Source organism: Motacilla alba, chromosome 2, assembly GCF_015832195.1.
Source record: "Motacilla alba alba isolate MOTALB_02 chromosome 2, Motacilla_alba_V1.0_pri, whole genome shotgun sequence".
NCBI lineage: Eukaryota > Metazoa > Chordata > Aves > Passeriformes > Motacillidae > Motacilla > Motacilla alba.
Genome location: NC_052017.1, coordinates 118,578,100 through 118,597,295, shown reverse-complemented (window position 1 = coordinate 118,597,295; position 19,196 = coordinate 118,578,100). Strand labels below are relative to the sequence as shown.

The 19,196-nt window shown below is 41.1% G+C and overlaps 1 protein-coding gene across 8 annotated transcripts in view; it reads right to left on the bottom strand.

The window, feature by feature from the left end:
- SULF1 (sulfatase 1) overlaps window positions 1-19,196 on the bottom strand; it is a 193,823-nt gene that overhangs the window by 21,336 nt on the left and 153,291 nt on the right. For all 8 annotated transcript variants that reach the window (XM_038129787.1, XM_038129792.1, XM_038129788.1 and 5 more), the window contains 5 exons: window positions 18,898-19,026; window positions 18,577-18,633; window positions 17,460-17,589; window positions 3,772-3,988; window positions 280-526 (listed from right to left, as the gene is read on the bottom strand). In XM_038129787.1, coding sequence (XP_037985715.1) covers window positions 280-526; window positions 3,772-3,988; window positions 17,460-17,589; window positions 18,577-18,633; window positions 18,898-19,026 — 780 coding nt within the window. The remainder of the gene's footprint in view (window positions 1-279; window positions 527-3,771; window positions 3,989-17,459; window positions 17,590-18,576; window positions 18,634-18,897; window positions 19,027-19,196) is intronic.

The window sequence follows — 19,196 nt, the reverse complement described above, 5'->3', positions numbered from 1 at the left end:
TTAACAGGGTGATTAATCCATCATAAGATGCATATTTTGATACAAGGGATGAATTTCCCTCTGGAGATACCTACTCTTCCCTTGAAGTAAAACCTAAACCAGAGGCCTTCATTTAAAATACGCATACTAAATATAAATTATTCCACTTCTTAAAAAATACAACTCAGGCGTATCTAAAATGTATGACGTCAGTTTCAAGTTCCTAAATATCGTACAGAGGGAGAAAGAGAAGATTTGGGTTTAAGAAACAGAAACACCGTACAGAGAAAGCAATCATACTTGTGTGTCACTCTGACAGAGCTGGGCTGACCCATAGCATCAGTGCCATCAGCGACCATTGTGTCACGAGCAGCACGAGCAGTTTCCTCTCCTTCCTCCTCATTTCCAACATTGTGACGCTTGGTGATACTTCTGGTCTTCAACACCTGCAGTTCTTCTTCTTCCAGATTTATGTCATATATCTCACCTTCAAATTCCACAGACAAGGACCGGGTTTGGCGAGTGTGAACAAATCGAGGTTTGTATTCTGAACCAGAAGAAACATTCACAGTCAGACATCCGTATATGTATATGTATATGCATATATGTAGATAGATATATATATACATGATCTGTGCCATGAACACAAAACATATTCCAAAGAGAAGAATGTGGTTCCATAAAACCAGTTGATTTTTTCTGTGAGTTTACAGAAACTTATTTAATGGTTTTTTTGCTACATTGTGCCCCATGCTTCCTTTAGTAGCACGAAATTTTGGTTGCTTTGAGCTTTGCATTTCATGTTAGTGTGACCTTCTGCTACAGTTAGCACCTATATCTTCAAATAAAAAACAGTATCTCTGAAATCAGATATCTAGAAAGAGACACTAAAAAAAATCAGAGAACACAGGACTAGAAACCACTTCAGAAAATGAAATCATTCAGTACTGTGAAACAAGGCCACCACCTATAAACTGGCATGCAACATACTAATGTAGACTTTGGAATAAAAAATTAATTTTGGAAAGTTTAACACCTTTTTCTTTTTAAAGGTGAGAATTAAGAGGGTAAGAATCCATCAGATAACAGTATCTGTATGTATCAACATGCATATATGTTCATATACTTCGACATACATGTCATCTGTATTTATGTGTGCAAGCCACAGACCACCAAAGACTTGCTGCATCGCAGAGCTACAGTGAGATTAATTATGCCACTTTTACCCCTTGAAAGCTCTGAGCTTAGTGAGGTTACAGCTCCTCTAGTTACTGTGTATATGAGTAAGACTACCTAAGACAATTAACTCTTTTGAGAGGTCTTTAATTTCATGTACAAGAAAATCTCTGTTTGGTCTCAGTCTGAAAGACCTTACTTACACTTTTTACTTCTTTTGCTAAATGCACCTGACCCAAGCCAAGATGATAAAACTGACAGTCAATACCACACCAAAGCATGTTCTGTCTAGCAATGGTGTCTTGCAAAGCCACACACAGAGAGCTCTAGACATACAAAATTAAGCTTGTAAAAAGTCAGTTGTAGGGCATTTCCATTTGTTGCATCTATGCTGAGCCCACCCATGTCACCTAACAATAATTTATCCAGCAGAAAACAGCAGCTGTAAGAAATACTGCCTTTGACAGGCAGCATCAGTTCCAGTGAAGTTTTTATGTTAGTGTCTTTGAGAGACTGAGGCTTAATCTTTCCTGCAAGAATCTTTTGAAGGAGAAGATAGTGAGCCTCATTGAACTTTTCATTCAAACCACCTTGTTCTAAACCTTTTCAGCAATCATCTGCTGTCAGGTGAAAAAAGTCTCAGTCAAGGCAATGAGGACATTCATCTTCATCAACAGAAAAACTAGTTTCAAAGCATCTTTCTGGTCTGTAACCATATTACTCTTTAATAAAATTATGTAGAAAGATTCATAGGGTCAGATGGGACAATTTCTTGCATTTGACAGCCTCTGATCATACTGCTTAGTAAACAAGTGGCTGAAAGGATGGAATATATAGGCATCTCATGCATGTGTCATCTGAAGACAATCCTGAATTAGTAACTCCCTTCAAAATATTTAATCAATATGAGTGTTTCTCTGCTCTACTCAGAGGAATGTTAAGGCTGATTTGGAGGAGGCAGAGAAGGGAAGAGATGTAAGAATATTGCAAAGAATTAAAACATAACAAAACAACTTTTTCCGATGCCTCCTTCAGATATTTTCCATCCTTCCCCTACTTTCTCTCCCCAGGTAACTTGCTCCAGTCACAAATCCCCTTTCAGCCCTTGCTGGTGACTTGGCAGCACCTCTTTCCAAGGTACACAGAAGGTACCTCCCCACAAAAATATCCCTTGAGGGAACATTCCCCAGTTTGAGAATCACCCCGGCAGCCTGTGGCATGTACACTTTTCAGCAGAGCTCTGTCTGTACACTCTGTGAGGTTCCTCAGGTCATATTAAACAAATGGAAGAAATTAGACCAAGACAGTATTTAGGCCAAACAATGAGACAGCTTAAGACAGACAATATTGTGGTTGAATGTACAAAGAATACCAGGGATTCTTGTTTACATCCACAGTGTGGGGGGCTTTAAACCAGGAAATATTTTGAATGATTCTGACATTATTTTCTTAGTTCACAGACATCTGTGCAGCACCTTCTAACTTTTGTGTTTCTCATACAGCTTCACCATCTTGAAGACCCACCTTTACTTCATTCCCCAGTTTTGAACTCTAGTTAGAGCCGGAGAACACAGCTTGCTCTTCAACAAATTCTAAAATCTGCCTCTATTGCTTCAGCTACAGAAATTCACTTGCATTGTTGGGCAGAGAGAAGAAAAATCGTGCTCCGTTTAAAATAATAGCCTCTTCAAACAGGCTTCTTTTGTAGAAATCATTAGCAGAAAGAAACGCAAGTGCTTTAGTCCTAAAACCCTCTCGTACAGTCGCTTCAGCCCAGGCTCCGCTAGAGGACACTGTGATCCCGCTGCTGTCCGTGCGGGGATCCCGCTAGGGGCGCGCAGGGCAGGGAGAAGGGAAGCGAGAGCCGGGCAGTTTCGGTCCGGGAGCAGCCCCGCCGCGCCTCGGGGAGCGGATGTGTGCATCGCCAAGCTGCGAGTGAATTCAGCCTGAACCGCGCAATAAAGCGCTTGCCCCGGCCACCTGGGCAGGCAGCGGCCCCGAATCACCGCGGAGGCCACCGGGCTGTCGTGTGTGAGCTGCACGAGAGGTGGCACCAGAGCATCACCGCCACCCGCGCCGCACCGCAGCCTGAAGGCTGCTCCTCGCCCTGATCCAAGGGATAGATATCGTTGTTGTTGCTGCTGTTGGAATCACGGAACGGGTTGCGCGGGAAAGGACCGAAAAGAATACCCAGTTCCAGCACCCCTGCCATGGGAAGGAACACTTGCCGCTGGAACAGGTTGCTCAAAGTTCCGCCTAACCTGGCCTCAAACACATCCACCTCGAACACATCCACGGATGGGGCATCCACAGCTTCTCTGGACACCCCCACAGTACTGAATTTCTTCCTAATATTTAACCCACACCTACTCTGTCCATGTTTAAAGTGATTTCTCCTTGTCCTATCACTAAATGCCTTTGTAAAAAGTCCCTCTCCAGCTTTAGGTTCACTTTAGGTACTTATTACAGAGGCAATTATGCAGAACCTGACTACCAACTCTGGACATCTTCATTGGACAAAAAGGTGAAAGCAAGAGCACACTGGTAGGAAAATGCTCTGGTAGCCATTTCCCCCTGCTCTCTGCCTCAGAGTCCAAGAGATCAAGTAACACTTACTTTGCACATTAGGGTTTCTCAGGAACTGTCTTTGATTTTTCCTTTGGGTCCTGCTGTTCCTGTAATCAGTGTCTCCACAGTTGCAGTCTTTGTCTTTGCCGCCGTAGCCGCGGGAGTGGAGGCTGCGCGTTCTCTTTCTGATGGCGAGGATGTCGCTCGACACCTTGCACTTGTGAATTCGAAGCTTGCCAGAAGCATCCTCTGTGCACTGCCACTTCTGCAAGAGAGAGACATGAAGATGATTTCCCAGCAGCCTTCCAAACCCCTGTTGCTTTCAGGTAGACAGTAAAAGGAGACAGGTAAATTTATTTTTAAATTTAAGCTGTCCCTTATATAAGAAACTGAGAAGGGAAATATTTTAGGGCAAAAATTCAGTCATATTCTCCACAACGTCTTTCTCATGCTAGGAAAACATAAACTTGAATGAAATCACCTCAAATCTGCATAAAATATACAATCCAGACCAAAAAACCCAACAAAAACCAAACACACATATATATATAAATTAAGAGTACCTAGACTACATACACCCCTGAAAAGAGCAAGTAAAAAGTCTTAATTTAGTGAGTCAAGGAGTAGTGGCAAGGCAGTTTTCACCCACCCTTTCCTTCTTTGAATGAGGAACATTTCCTTCCATGGATGAGGAACAACTGGTTCAGTTGTAGAGTGTTTTGAAAAGAACAAATTGTGGATGTAATCTATAGAAAAATACATAAACCATTCCCTACAGCCAGCAGGTGCAAGCAAGGGGAAGAACCTTACGGACAGTAAACAAGAAATTATCTTGGATAAACTCCTTTGGATTTATAAGTCATGAGATTTGTATGAGACTTGGGAGGAAAAGCTCTGGAAAGAGTACCTGTAAAAAGCATTGTATGTGTGCTGAATATCAGAGCAAGTGTGGAAGAATGAAAGGAAACAGATTTTTTTCCAGTTTGTCTGCACAATATCTGCCTGACTTAATTATCAACATCACTGAACCAGATGGAAGATTCCAGGTGGGTTTTTCCAGTGGATCCCATCACCTTCACATTTCAAATTAAAAAGCAATTGGGACTTTAATTTCCTTTCTACATCAGACTGTTTTAAAAAACCTAAATGTTATTTAAGAACAAAAAATGGATAGATGCTGAGAGATGAGAGCTCCTTTGCCCACACCCAAAGCTTGCCATACATGGCACTCACAATACATTACACAAAATAAGAAGTCTGTGAAGATTTTAAGTCAGTGGTAGTCTGAATAACAGTAGGTAGAACTAGAAATAGCTATGTTTATTTACAATTTTAATGCAACCATAAATGACTATTACTCAGTGAGTTTTGTTCACTTTTGCATCTTAAGCCACAATGAACAGAGTTTGCATACAAAGCACTAAGCTTGGCTGGATATTGCAAGTAACAAAACTCAGTAATGCTATTGGTAACTGGAACCTTTTAGCTGCAGTTTCAGTAAAGTTTCTCTGTACTGTGTCCTTTTTTTGGTTCCCATGACTGAATAGCTTAAGTAGCTTTCTCTTGCCTCATTAATAATAACAAGACAGATGGATGCTGGTCCTAATGGAGTTGCCAGCTTAATTTTTGAAATGGACATGAATATCAGAGCAGGCACATTTTGGTAAGCTCCATTAACTAATGGCTGCTCTGGACTGTTTTGGGGACGCTGTCATGCTGACTGAAGAATGGAGAAAGAAAACCGAGCCTCAGGTAGATTTTCTGGCCTGATAACCCGAGGAATGAGCTGATGTGAGTCTGAACCACAGCACCATGAGTGCACTCTCTGGCCTAACATGTGGGCTGAATTAAAGATGGATTCCATGCTGAGATCCTCCTGTGGAATTGGCATGACTCTGATCTCAGAACAGTAAGCCATGTGTAAAAGGACCTTAATTTGAACAAGTCCAATAACTGGCAGAGAAATTACACTTGTGCCCAGACTTTCAGTGTAAAGGTACATCTATAAGTGACAATGTAACTTTCTACCAGGAAAGGTGTCCAAGAGCTGTAAAGCTTTGCAGATTTTATTCTGCCATAGCATGTGCTCTCTTCCTTCTGCAGGGAGAGATGATTGTTACAGGATAAGAGCTGACTGTACCACCCTATTTCCTGTCTTTATTGGGTACGTGTTACATTTATAAACATATGGCACTAGCTTTTAAGGAGTCTCAAAAGCAGCATTTTAAAGTAGAATAAGTATTCTCTTTGTCTCTTTGCATTAATCATAGCAAGACATTGTAGGAGTGGCTTCAATACCCTTTTAGATAATTTTTAACAGTATTATGACTAACACTGGAACACCACACTCTGTGTCTAGTACAAGCCAATAATAGTTCTCTATTTAAAACAGGGATTAAATGTGATTCATTTCCTCTTTTAAATTTTACTTTTAAAAAAGTGTCATTATAAAGATGCTTTAGAGTTCTAAGATGGAATTTTCAGTCTAACTTTCCTGAATCCCTGCCCATGCCAGCATAATCAGACACTGAGCATGCCTTATGCAGTTAAGTCGTAATGGTCCTTCTGCTCATCTTTAGATCTATAAAATGCATTAATGCACATAAAGGAAGATTCTGACTGAATGCAATGCCCCTTCCCCTGTTTTCTGCCTTCTTTCCCAGTTCGAACACCAAACTATTCTTTGAAGTTCAGGACTATTAATTTTGGTTCCTGGATCACCATTTCTCTGTGAATTAAATAACCCCATTAGCTAACACAAGCTAAATATATATCTTCATAAAATTTTAATTTTTTATGTTTTCTTATTTCCCCCATGTTTATCTTCTTTCTTACAGTGATATTTCACAAGACACCTAAGACAATCTAACAATTCACTGTTGCCATAGGAATATAGGGCAGTCCTTGCTTCTGGCTGCCTGCTGATTTAGGGACCCATGCACTGACTTATTCTCACCTCGGCAGGAGAAAAGAGAACTAACTCAGAATTAAAAACTCGAAACTAATAGCAGAGAAAAAACCAAGCCCCTGACATTTGGCTGCAACAAGCTGTTATATTGTTTCAGTCATGTTGTGAAACTTCATCTGTGTCAGCCTTTTTCCTAGTCATTGACTCATCTTTTCCTTCTTTCATCTCATTTCATCACCTACCCTCCAGCCACTATTTCCCTCTCACCTCAGCTCCCCGCCTTCAGTTCACATTCCTCCTCAATTTAGGTTCAGAGGGAAAGCAAAGGTGAAAAGGGATCTTTAATGCTTCCACACCAGTGGAGCCCTGACACCCCACACCTGAAAGCTGATGGAACTCAGCCCACTGGGAGGAGCTTTGCTAGTTTACAGCCACCCTGAACCAAGCAGGGTTTGTTCTGCATATGCACGTGGAGCCTCGGGTGGGTTTGTGTGTGCCGGCTGCCAGCTCTTCCCAGTGCCTTCCCTGCCCCCGTCAGCAAATTGCAAAGAGCTTAGGAGAGATAAAAGTGTCAGAGGACTGAGCAGCTAAGGACCTTGAGTTTGTCTTGTTTGAAAGAAACAGGCTGAGGAGCAATGTCATTTCACAGCTTTCTGAGGAGGGAAAGCAGAGAGGGCAATGTGAATCCAGTGATAGGGCATGTTGGAATGGTCCAGAGTTGTGCCAGGGGAGGTTCAGATTGGACATTAGGATGCATTTCTTTACCAAGAGAGTGGTCAAACACTGTACAGGCTTCTTGGAGATAGGGTTGTTGCCTCAAGCCTGTCAATGTTCAAAAGGCATTTGGAAAGTGCTGTTAACGACACACCATGGAAGTGGCCAGGAGGTTGGACTCAATGATCATTGTAGGTCCCTTCCAACAGAAACAGTTCTACCCTATCCTATTGTGCTGATTTAGGCTAAGGTAGAGTTAATTTTCTTCACAGTGGCTGGTATGGGGCTGTTCTGGATTTGTGCTGAACGCAGGGTTGATAATATATAGAGATGTTATTGCTGAGCAGGGCTTACACAGAGCCAAGACCTATCTGCTTTTTCTGCTGCTACACTGGTGAGGAGCCTGGGCATGGCTGGGGGGCTGGGAGGACACACAGCTGGAAAAGGCAACCCCAACTGATCAAAGGGATATTCCAGACCATACTCAGTACATAAAGTTAGGGAAGAAGGGAACATTTGGAGTCATGACCTTTGTCTTCCCAAGTCATTGTTACATGTAACGGAGTTCTGCTCTCCCAGAGATGGCTGAAAAACTGCCTGTCCCTGGAAAGGGCTGAATGAATTCCCTCTTGCTTTGCTTGTGTACACTGCTTTCCCTATCAAACTTTATCTCAAACCATGATTTTCCAGCTTTTGCTCTTCCGATTCTCTCTTCAATCCCACTGGCGGGGGAGAGTGTGAGTGGCTGTGTGGGTTTAGTTGCTGGCTGGGATTAAACCACTACACCCATCCTATCCTATCCTATCCTATCCTATCCTATCCTATCCTATCCTATCCTATCCTATCCTATCCTATCCTATCCTATCCTATCCTTCAGAAGTCGAGCTGCTTTAATCTCTGCCAAACCTGAAGTTTAAACATGTAAGTACCTGTGCTGTTCCTCAGAGTTGAGGCAAGCAACTGTGCGGCAGCAGGAGCTTTTCCTTGGATAATGGCACTAGCATGATGCACTTTCTTCTGGGGATACAAGTTTGCCCCCATAAAGACATTTCAAAGACAAAGGGTAGAACATGGGCTGGTTAAAAGGGATAGTTTGTCCTTGCTGGCTTTGCTTTGCCTTGCTACATGGCATGGCTCCAGTTGTGACTTGCAGCTACATAAGGAAGACAACACCAATTGACTTCATAACTACCTGGGGTCTCAATTTCCTGGTGTTAATCAGTTGTGCCACAGCCTTAAAATTAAGTATATTTCATTACTGATTATAATTAAGGCATAAAACTATACATTCAGAATGAATCATTGTGATGTGCTCCACTGTAAATAGCTACTTAGGCAGGGCTTCCAATCAGCTTTGTGCAGTTAATAGACTGTGGCAGATTTGAGACAGTTGCTGCTCCCTTATATAGAGGGGAAATGAATTAGACAAGTCATGAAAAGTGTCCCAACAGTAGGCAAGCTAAAGGTTTCTATGAAATGTAAACACCTAGTATTTGCAGGAGACACGTCAGTGTTAAATACCTTGTCAGATTTTATCACAAAGTTACGAGACCTCGAAAAACATGCAACCGGAAATATAACATAGCAGCAATATTTTTACAGGTGCTTTTTCATTTTTGTGATGTATGACTGACTTTGAGTATTATTGCTCAGCCTAGGGAATGTTAAGATAAGGCCTGAAAAATGAAGACTTCATGAATTTAAACATGTCCTCAAGATCTCATTTCCCTGTTTTCCTGTTTCGAAAGGTATGTTCTAAATCTGAAAACAGTATAGATGGAAATACCGTCACAGGCTGAATATGTGTGCACCGTTTTCCTTCATTAGCGGCAACCAGATCTGGGGGAGTGCCAGGGGACTTGATGTGATAATGCTGGAAAAGGAGTCTGGTTCAGGGCTGTGCTACTGCAATCAGAGCTGTCTTGCTTTCGCTTTCTCTGGGCCATTAGAAGAGGCTGTGTCACACAACATATTGAAAAGTGCCCTGTAATTAATTGTCTATGGTAAACAGTAGAGAGCAGCAGCAGTTCATTTCTGCTGAACTGGACCTGAATACTGAGAAATGTTTGCTGGTTGAGGTCATGTCCTCTGCGCATTCCCATAGAGCAGAACCAAATCCTGGTCCTGACCAAGGCTCGTCAAATGCCCCTGGAAATACTTATCTGGGTCGTTTCATCTCAGCAGTACTTCAACATTGCACATGAGTGCAGCTGTTTAACAGGGATGGTTTGCCAGCTTCACTCAGGGAATTTGGAATTGCTGCATTTTTGTGGAAAAAATCTCCTCATCCATTTTGGAGCTGAGTAGATACTGCCTGTAATGGCAGATCCCAAGTTTTGCACCACTCTCTCATAACTGAACCACTTTCTGTTGGATCATCCTCCAGAGTCTGACAACATGAATATATTCAAAGGCAGCTATTTATATAAAGCCTTAGTCTCTGAGAAGTGTTCCTAAAAAATGCAATGGTCATGGTTCAACAGATAGGGAAGAAGTTTGTCCTACAAGAACTGATGGGCAGAAATGTATGACAGGCTTTAGAAATACTTTCAGATAAAGGCACAGGGACGGAACTGGAGGAAAAAAGGAATGAAGGAATTAATCACTAGATAACAGAAATAGCTATATAAAAATTAGCAATTTTTGAGCTACATCACAAGCTTATGAAAAGAAATAAAGAAAGAGGAAATTGCCCAGGAATTTTACAGACTACAAAATTTTGCATTCTTGCTGTATTGACAAGATTGATTTTAAGTGTCACAGTTATAGCAGTTCTCTAGTTATAAAATATGCATGAACTGCATTGTCAGCTCTAGAAATGTAGGCACCTAGGTCAAGACTGCAAAAATTTCTCCTGCATAGCCTTCTCTACCAAATCTATTAACTTGCCAGTAGTTACAGCTCAACATCGAGAGACTTCTGTTGTTATCCAATAAACATCCACTATGAGGTGCAAACAAATAGGAGTTAATGAAAAGGATAAATTTAATCCTTTAGCTGTAAACAGTAATGCAAATAATAATCTGTTACTATTGTGTCATAGTAACATTTAACTTGCAGAGGACTTAGCTTATACTCTATTTCACTGGATGCTTTAAAATGGAAACTCTGCAAAAAGAGAACCTCAAAGGAGTACTAGAGAAAGTGTTAAAAATAATTCTTGCATAAACTGTGTTCTCTGTCTAGACTCTTTTGGTACATAGAGTTACTTTAATAAAGGTTTAAAGAATTTGCTTTGTTAAAAACTGTGCCACTCTACCAAAAAGGTTCTTCTGTTAGAGAACACCAGCAAGGTGATAGTGAAAATGTTGAACACAGTCGTGCATTGAAAGAGATGAAACCAGTGAATCCAGTAATCTTCCTGGAATATCTCTGGATTTTATCCAGAATAGACTTCATATATCCAATTAAGAATTGCTTGAATTTAAAGAATTGTCAAATCTGGGAAGAGCTGCTCTCTGTTTGATAAAAACTTAAATATTTAGGCTGAAATGTGAACTATTTAGGCTGAGATATGAAATACCATGCCTTGAAAGATTACTTTTACAGATAAAGGAACTTATCTTCATATTCGGTTTCAACTCATAAACAGAGTGGTATTTTAACTAGAGGTATCATAATTTCTGGCAATTCCTATGAATTCTTGAGCAACTAAATTGCAGGCATGTTTCTGTCAGCTGTGAGGGATGACTCTGCAGGGTCTAAAGTGAGGAATAGCTACAAGGGCTGTTCACAAAAGCACTGAAGTATGCACTTAGTTTTAGGCACATAACTGGTCCCAAACACATGTGCTTCCAGTTAAGCCTGTGCATAGATGCTCCACTGAATTATTACTAAGAAAAGATGGTATCAACGGGGAGATAGCAAAGAAGACACAGCTTTGAATCAATGCTCTGGTAAAACAGGTTGATCACCAAGTATTTTTTTACTCCTACAAGTATCAGGAGGTTGTCCTGGAATCTGGAGAATCCATGAGTGATGTTAATATGCCATAGCATAATTTAAATTGGGTTTTAGTGGGTGCTCAGGCTCTGGCTGTCAGTGGCTGGCCAGCCATCTGACACTTCTGGCCAGCTCTTACCAATGTATGTGTTTTTATTCATACTCTGCAGCTGGTCATAAAGCTGACCTATACAAATGTATGGTCTGTGATATTTATTTTATGAGAACATAGATACTCGAGCCAAACCAGACTACACCTAATAAGCCCCATTCTAATTTCCTTTACAATATTATCTGTGAGCTGATTGATGACAAGTGTTCTTTCAGTATGGCAAATAGATATTCTTTCAACTGAATGCTGATATGATAATTTGATAAATATGAATATCAATAATAAAATTAAATTCTTATGCTAGGTTTTTAGAGGGTGAAAAATACATGAGAAATAGGAGCACAGGCTACAGAACGTGCTTTTTGGATCAGAGCCAGAAGAATCTTGCACATTTACCACAAAGCTGATGTTTGGATTCAGCAACATGTCTCCAGTGACTACCCGTAAAACCTCAGATCACTGTAAAATACACTGAGACCTAATCTAACTAAAATCTCACTGCACAGTCTACAGGCATTTTCTCCAAATGAAACATTATTTCCTCAGGGTAGTTTTGGGATAGAGTTCCTCAGGAGGAAACTCAATATTATGCATCTCTAAAGCTGAGACGCATGAGAAGAGGGCACAGGGAAGGTGCAGCTACAATGTTCTACCTGTCTAGCACAGCGTGAGTTCATGTGCGTGCGTGTCATACCAACACGGGCAGCACCATGCATTTTCCTGCTCTGCCCACTGTCAGTGCTCATTGGAGCTGGCAGAAGGCCACAGATCTTTACAAGTTTCAGACCTTTGCTGTTCACAAACTGGCAGGTAGTGTCGAGCAGATGGTAGGAGATGTATGCCCATAAAATAACAGACCCATGTCTGGGTTTCACTGCTGAGTCATCCAATCTAAGAGCTGGAATTTTAAACACAGTGCTTCACGGTCCTCATTTTGGGAGGGTGGTTCTTTTTTTTTTTTTATCCTATTGGGAAAATGAAAAAAATAGATTGTGGTTTGTGTAATTTTTCTAAGAGGACGAAAATGCATATTTGGCTATGGCTTTGATACTGATTATAAATAATGGATTGAGCAGTACACTGGAGACATCCAGCCTATCAGTCACCAGACCTCATAAGGTAACTGTGATCTGGGAAAGAGTGTTAGGTCCCAGAAGTCAAAATTATGCCTTAGGAAAATTCCTATGACTCAGACTGGAGAGAAAAGAATAAATACTTATGAATTAACTCAACTCCTTAATTACACGTTTAGGTAAGGGAAGAGAGAAAGAAAAAGTATAAATGAAAACACAGTTAACATGGTTTTATTTGATATTTGCTAAGGATCCAGAAGAATTTCATGAGTGAGAAGATGGAATGAGTTCAAGAAAAATAACCTGCTGGAGGATTTAAGAGCAGCTTGCCTCTAAACCTCCTGAACTAACATATATTCTTGTCTCAGGTTATTCCAGTGGAAAGCTGAGAAGAGATTTGTGTCATGATAAGGTTGTATTAATCCAGAGAAACATTTGTTCACATGTTATTTTTTCTGCTCTGTTGGAAAATTAACAAAGCTTTATTACAAGTTGACACCAACTGTTTCCCATTTTAAAACAAAAGCAGGGTTATGCTGCAGCTGAATGCTGCAGATGAACACTGCAGATGAATCAATATTTCTGTGTGGTGTAGCTTATTACTGAGAGGGTAAATATAAATCAATGAAAAATAAAAATACCCTGCAAACCATTTCAGTGTTAAAACCCATCAGTATCCACTGCTAAACCAACTGGGCTCAATCAGGTGACCTCAGTAAGTTACACCATGTAAGCTGGTGACAAATTTGGCATATGAACTATGAAAGAAACCTCCTGTTCCCATCATAATTTCTTGAGCATTCTCTCATGTGGAGATGTGGAAGGAACACAAAGGAAATGTCTACCCTTCTTCAAGCCTCAAGCTGAGCAGGGAGCCCACCAGCTCCTGCTGCCTTTTCCAGGGGAGTCAATCTGGCTGATGTGACAGGACTGTCTGTGCTTTGGATGAGCGGAGATCAACAGCTGGGGCAGGACAGAGGCTGAATTCTGGTCTATACCCAAATATGACATGGGCAGGTGACCCATGACTCACTTACAAGTTCATAAAATTAACAGCACTTCCTAAGTTATGAAGTTGAGGAGGAAGAAGAAAACATGAAATCCTCAAGGCCAGGTACTAAGCAAGCAAAAAATGAGGAGCATGCACTGAAGGAACATCTGGAGGTCATTTAGTTCATCCTCCTCCTCAAAGCAGCAACATTATTAGGTTTGGATGTATCCTGGAGTGGACTTTCCACAGCCTCTTTGGGCTCCAGTTCTTAATCATATTTATGGTAACAATTTATTCCATGAACCTCTTTAGAATTTCCCTTGTTGCAACTTGTCTCTTACTAATAGCCCTTTTGCTGTGCACCTCCAAGACATACCTGGGTCTGTCTTCTCTCTAATTAGCCATTGGTTAATCAAAGGAAACAATTAGCTTCTTCCTTTGCCTTCTCTTCCCCTGGCTAAACAAACCTCTGCCCCTTCTCAGTAACTCCACCCCATCTCTGGGGTCCTCCCCTGGACTTTCTCCAGCGCACCAAAGTCCCGCTGCTGATGGAGATCCCAACCCGGATGCAGCATTCCAGGTGCAGCCCAGAGGCACCAGGGAGAGGCGAGTGCTCACTTCCCACGACCTGTTCCTGCTAATGCAGCTCAGCAGGAGCTCCTCTCCTTGGCATGGGCTCACTGCTGACCTGCGTCAGTGACTGCTGGAACACAACTCAGGAGTGAACATGAGATGTTCTCAAGGAGGTGGGTGAGCGCTTGGAAACTGTCCTCCCATAAAGGGGATCATGCAAAACCAGCAAGGGGACAGTGATCTACAATGTGATCTACAATGAAAGTGATGCAACATGTCAATGGTGCTAGAAAACTTAAATACATTAAAAACTAACAGTGAAAGTATTTTATATTTATATTTTACAGATGTTTAGTATTTTCTCTTCAACCCCATTTTTTGGGTTTATCTATTTTCAGATACACATTAGGCATAAAAAAAAAAGAATTTTGAAACTTTTGATTAAAAAATTATTATGCTAGTTTCCTTTATTTTCCTTTCTTTTAAAGAGAAAATAAGCTGAAGCAAGTATTATCCTGAGTACCACAGCCTTGGAGATCTTGGAACTAGCAGATCTCAGGATCACACCTCATTTTAATACAGGAAAAAATTTTTTTCTTCTTCAGCTTCTTTGTGTTCTCCTTCTCAAATAAACTATGTACTGACTAGAGTAAATTTAAATTAAGAGCAAGTTTTTTATGGTGTATTCATTCCCCAAATGCTTATTCTTAGTTTCATACATTTAGCAGCAGCTTCCCACAGACCAGTAATTTCACTATTTTAGAATCTGTCAGCAATCACTCATTCTGTGAAAGTAATTTTAATTTAACTGATGTTAACTGCAACTGATTAGAGTAAACGTAGGAAGTATTATAAACTACCATAATTTAAATGAAGATTTTATTTCTATATATGCACCTATGTAATTGAAATCAACTACACAAATCTCAAAAGATAAAACAAAGTTAATTCATGCACAGCAATATTTTCTCTTTTCCAAGAGGTAAAAAATGACTAGAGCAAATCTGCTGCAGGAACCTCATATTAAACTATGATGGCTCAGAAATGCACATTGGAACTAAGGTACCTTTTGGACTAAGGTACATTTATTTGACCTACTAACTTTTTTCATTTTAAGAACTCCTCTACACAGAAAAAAATCCTGCAGGTACTTATTTCACATTGCAATGCCTCACTGAAGTTCACATTAGTCCAATGTTGGTCTTTAAATTCACACTTTACCTATTCTATGCTGGCTTTCCTGTGAGCACCACAGGTGGTCTGTCCTTGAGAGAGAACCTGGCCTTATTTCCCAGGGCTGCATGAGGGCGGATGGAGTGGGAGGAATGGGTCTGTACCCCACGGGCTGAACGAGCCCGGAGGATGCTCCACTCCTCATGATGCTCTGCCCAACAGCAGTTTTCCATAGGCACATTTAACTTCAGCACCCCTGCAAGAAGCCTTCAGGATGTTGGAATTATCAGGGACAGCCTTGGTCTATTTTTTAAAGAAAATAATGTATACAAACCAAAGGCTGTGTCTGAAAATCCATCTCAAAGAGGTCAGTTCAGCCCTGTCCTTCATCCAGCTGTGAGGGATGCCTGCTGGGCTCTGTGCAGCCAACACATTTTCAGCATCGAAAGGACTTCAAATGAGAATTTGTAGGTGGGAGACCCACTATCAAACACTATTGCTCTTGTAGCCTCCTCACTGCCCTTCTTCCTTCACCCTTTGATCAAACTGGATTCACCAACATGGGATGGCCTACTGTCCTGGGCTGAGAACAGGCCTGTGAGCAGGGTTTCCTACTGCTACACATGTGGTATCTGGTCAGGACACTTAACCTTTTCTATTCATATGTGGAAAAGTAGTTATTCCAAAACTGTATTTTGGCATAAGAAGTAAGAAATATAAGGAATAATTGCAAAGAAAATATTTGGTAACTTTAAAATGAAACATCTTAGCATCTAACAGTCTAAATTACCTCATTGATCTCCTTTAGTTTTTATAAAGCATTCAGATTTTCAAATTTAATCTCTGTTTACAATGGCAGTGCTTGAACTCCTGAAAACTTTGCCCTTGGGTGAGACTGCGATATTGTGTATATCCCTTCAAAAGTGGCTGCATTTAAGGAGCATGTGTGAGGTAAGAGCCGTGACAGAGGACCCGACCAAGGATGTGACAGCCAAAACATTAATCCAGTCCAATCTGTGATTAACCAAGAATTACTGTAACCCTACACTCCACAGGAGGCGAAGGGGCAAGGCAGGGACGGAGCATTTCTCCAGGTGAGCTCTCGGCTGGCCGTGCAGAGCGCGCCCTGCCCGGGGCCAGGCACCATGGGTGGCACGGAGCGGGGCCCAGCACAGAGAGGGCTTTGTGCCCTCGCTCCAAAGAGCCGGCCGAGAGCTCAGAGCCAGGCCCACGGCTGCCTGCAGCGCTCTGAGCAAACATCTGAGGGGAGAGCGCAAGCGCCTGCCTGGGAGAAATCACCTCACACTTCTGCGGGGAGGTGTGTGCGGATGGGGATGGACTGCAAGGAGGGCAATGCAGGCACAAGCCACTGCCTGGGGCCCCCAGCATGTGCCCCAGCGTGGCTGGAGGTGGTGTCAAGGAGAAGGATGCAGCTCGCTTGCACATCTCCCCAGTAAATCCATCTTCATATATTATCATAGGTATTGCATTAATTCAGGATGGATTGATGAGGATTTGGAGTCAGAATCACTTTTCTTAATTTAGCTCTCTTCCTGTGCGTGCACTGCAGAGATGCAGGTGTAAGCATAGTAGTCAGGGGTGCAGTAATTTCTGGTTTTATGAGCAGGCAATTAGACCTTGGTATCAGAGTCAGGTGTTATACTGAAATCACTAAGGCTGCAGGAAGAAAAAGTAATGCTTGGGTATGGGTATCTCTGCCTGAATCCTTACAGTGACCTGAAATAGGGAGTGTTTCTGGGCAAGGGGACCCTTCGATTTAAAGTGTTTCAATAAATATTAAAGGATGATGTGCTGTTCAGTTGTTTATCCCAGCAAACGAATTCATGTGTAATCTTAGGACTAACCAGCTTGCTTTGGTAATTCTGAACTAGCCCAGTGAATACAAGCTTTCACAACTCAGAAAGATTCTCTCCCTTATTAACAAATATCTTGCATATTTATCAATGCACATGATCAAAGAAAAAGCAGTCATTTCATGTTATGTTTGAGCACGGGAGTTTTACGAAAAGCTCTGTATTAAGACAGCAAATGTAGGACCAGGTCTTCAACACCTTGAATTTGACCACTGCTTAGAGAAATTTGTCTGGTTTTCTTTTGATCTGAAGATATTAACAACAGTGATCTTTTAGTTACCTTCCAAAAGCCATATTCTTCAAATTCGTTTGACCCACAGTGTAAAAGGTGTATTTCCTCGTGACACCTAGAAAACTGCAGTTACTGGTGGCTTACCTGTCCTGGTTGTTCACAGGCTGTCTGGTATCTTGCTTGTTGGCATAATTCTTTTACTCTCTCATACTTTGGTAGTTGATTAGACTGCTGAGTGTTTTTGTTGGGTTCCTCCTTCTTGCGTAGAAATTTGCTTATTAAAAAAATAAAGTGGAGTGATTTAGATACATTGTTCTAAGCCCTAAGGATGAATGTAACTTGAACAGTGAAACTACTTGAAGGTTTAATGTCTTCTCAGGGAAAAAAAATCCCCGCATTTCTGTTACTGACTTTCGATGTAGGTCACATACTGAAAAAAATCCTCAGGTGACTGGCTGAAAATTGCCAGAAGATAAAAAAGTGCTGCTAAAATATGTCTAACTGGTACAGTTCAGCACCATTCATACATAAATGTAGGTTTTTACAAAAAGCAAAACTCTTTGAAGCAATACTTTCTTGGCTGGAAAACACAGCAGAAGACAAAACAGGACTTTTATACTCAGCACAAGCTCAACTGTATCTTACATATTACGATGTGTCTTTCATGCACTGCTTTGTAATACATCAGACAAGGTTTTCATAATCTGTAAAGTCATAAAGTACAAAAAGGAAATTGCTGTAAAGATTTTACCCAGAGAAAATTTTCACCGCAACAACTGGCAAGGTAAGAGGGTATAAGGAGTTATCAGCAAAGAGAGGAGCAATTATAGTCATAAATCTCAATTACACATAAGTCTTACTTAGAACAAAAATGAAGAATTCTTCTAATACTATATGGAAAATACAAAATCAGATGATAAGAGGATTCTACACAGCTGGATTTGAAACCGAGATTTGGGAAGAAAATGATTCGGATAATGACAAAAGTGGGCACAAGTACAATGTTAGGGAAAGAGGCTAGGAGAATCACCAGAAAAAATATGCTTTCAAATTTCTTCAGAGAAAGGGATTTGGGAGCACAGTAGATTGCAAAGGCAGTGGTGGGAAACTAGGAAAAAAGTCATGCCTGTCAGTTTGCTTGCAAAATTTACTGCTTCTCTGACCATAAAAAGGAAGAGGAGGAAGCAGAAAGGAAAGCATGTACAAGGGAGTGTTCCCAGCAGGCAGGCTCTCCCAAAACTCTCTCACCCCTAATAATTACCCTCTTTCCACTAGAAATGTGTCACGCCAAATTTTGGTCTTCTTGTTTGTTCGAAACCTGAAAGTAAAATAATGACATTTACTGCTGGCACTGAAGTACACCACTGTAAGTGTTAACAAATTATTTTTGAAAAAAAAACAACTCTCCACTTATATATACACGCAATTTTATAGATCTGCTACTTAAGAGACTCTTGAAATGGGAAAGCTGTGGTTGTTGCCATGACACAACTCATTTTCACAGAATCTGTTTTTCCACTCAGCTGTTGATTTACTAAGGTGTTTGCTTCTGAACTGGCTAAAAAAGGATCATGGGACCCACCTGTTTCCTGGTCTCTCCAAGTCCAGAAGCTTTAGGACAGATTTGCCATCCATATCTGGAGGTGTGTCAAGGCCTGCTATATCCAGAATTGTTGGAGCAAGATCAATATTCAGAACTATCTGAGGCACACTGCAAATCAACAGGAAAGGTCACAGTTGGCATGTGTTCAATGTGTAAGTCTTCACATTCTCTTGGAAATAGAATGATAATTAATGCTTATCAGAGCTTTGAAGATGTAAAGCTCCACAGAAGTGCTAAGTTTAGAAAACCCCCTTTGAAGTCTACAACTCAGAACGACA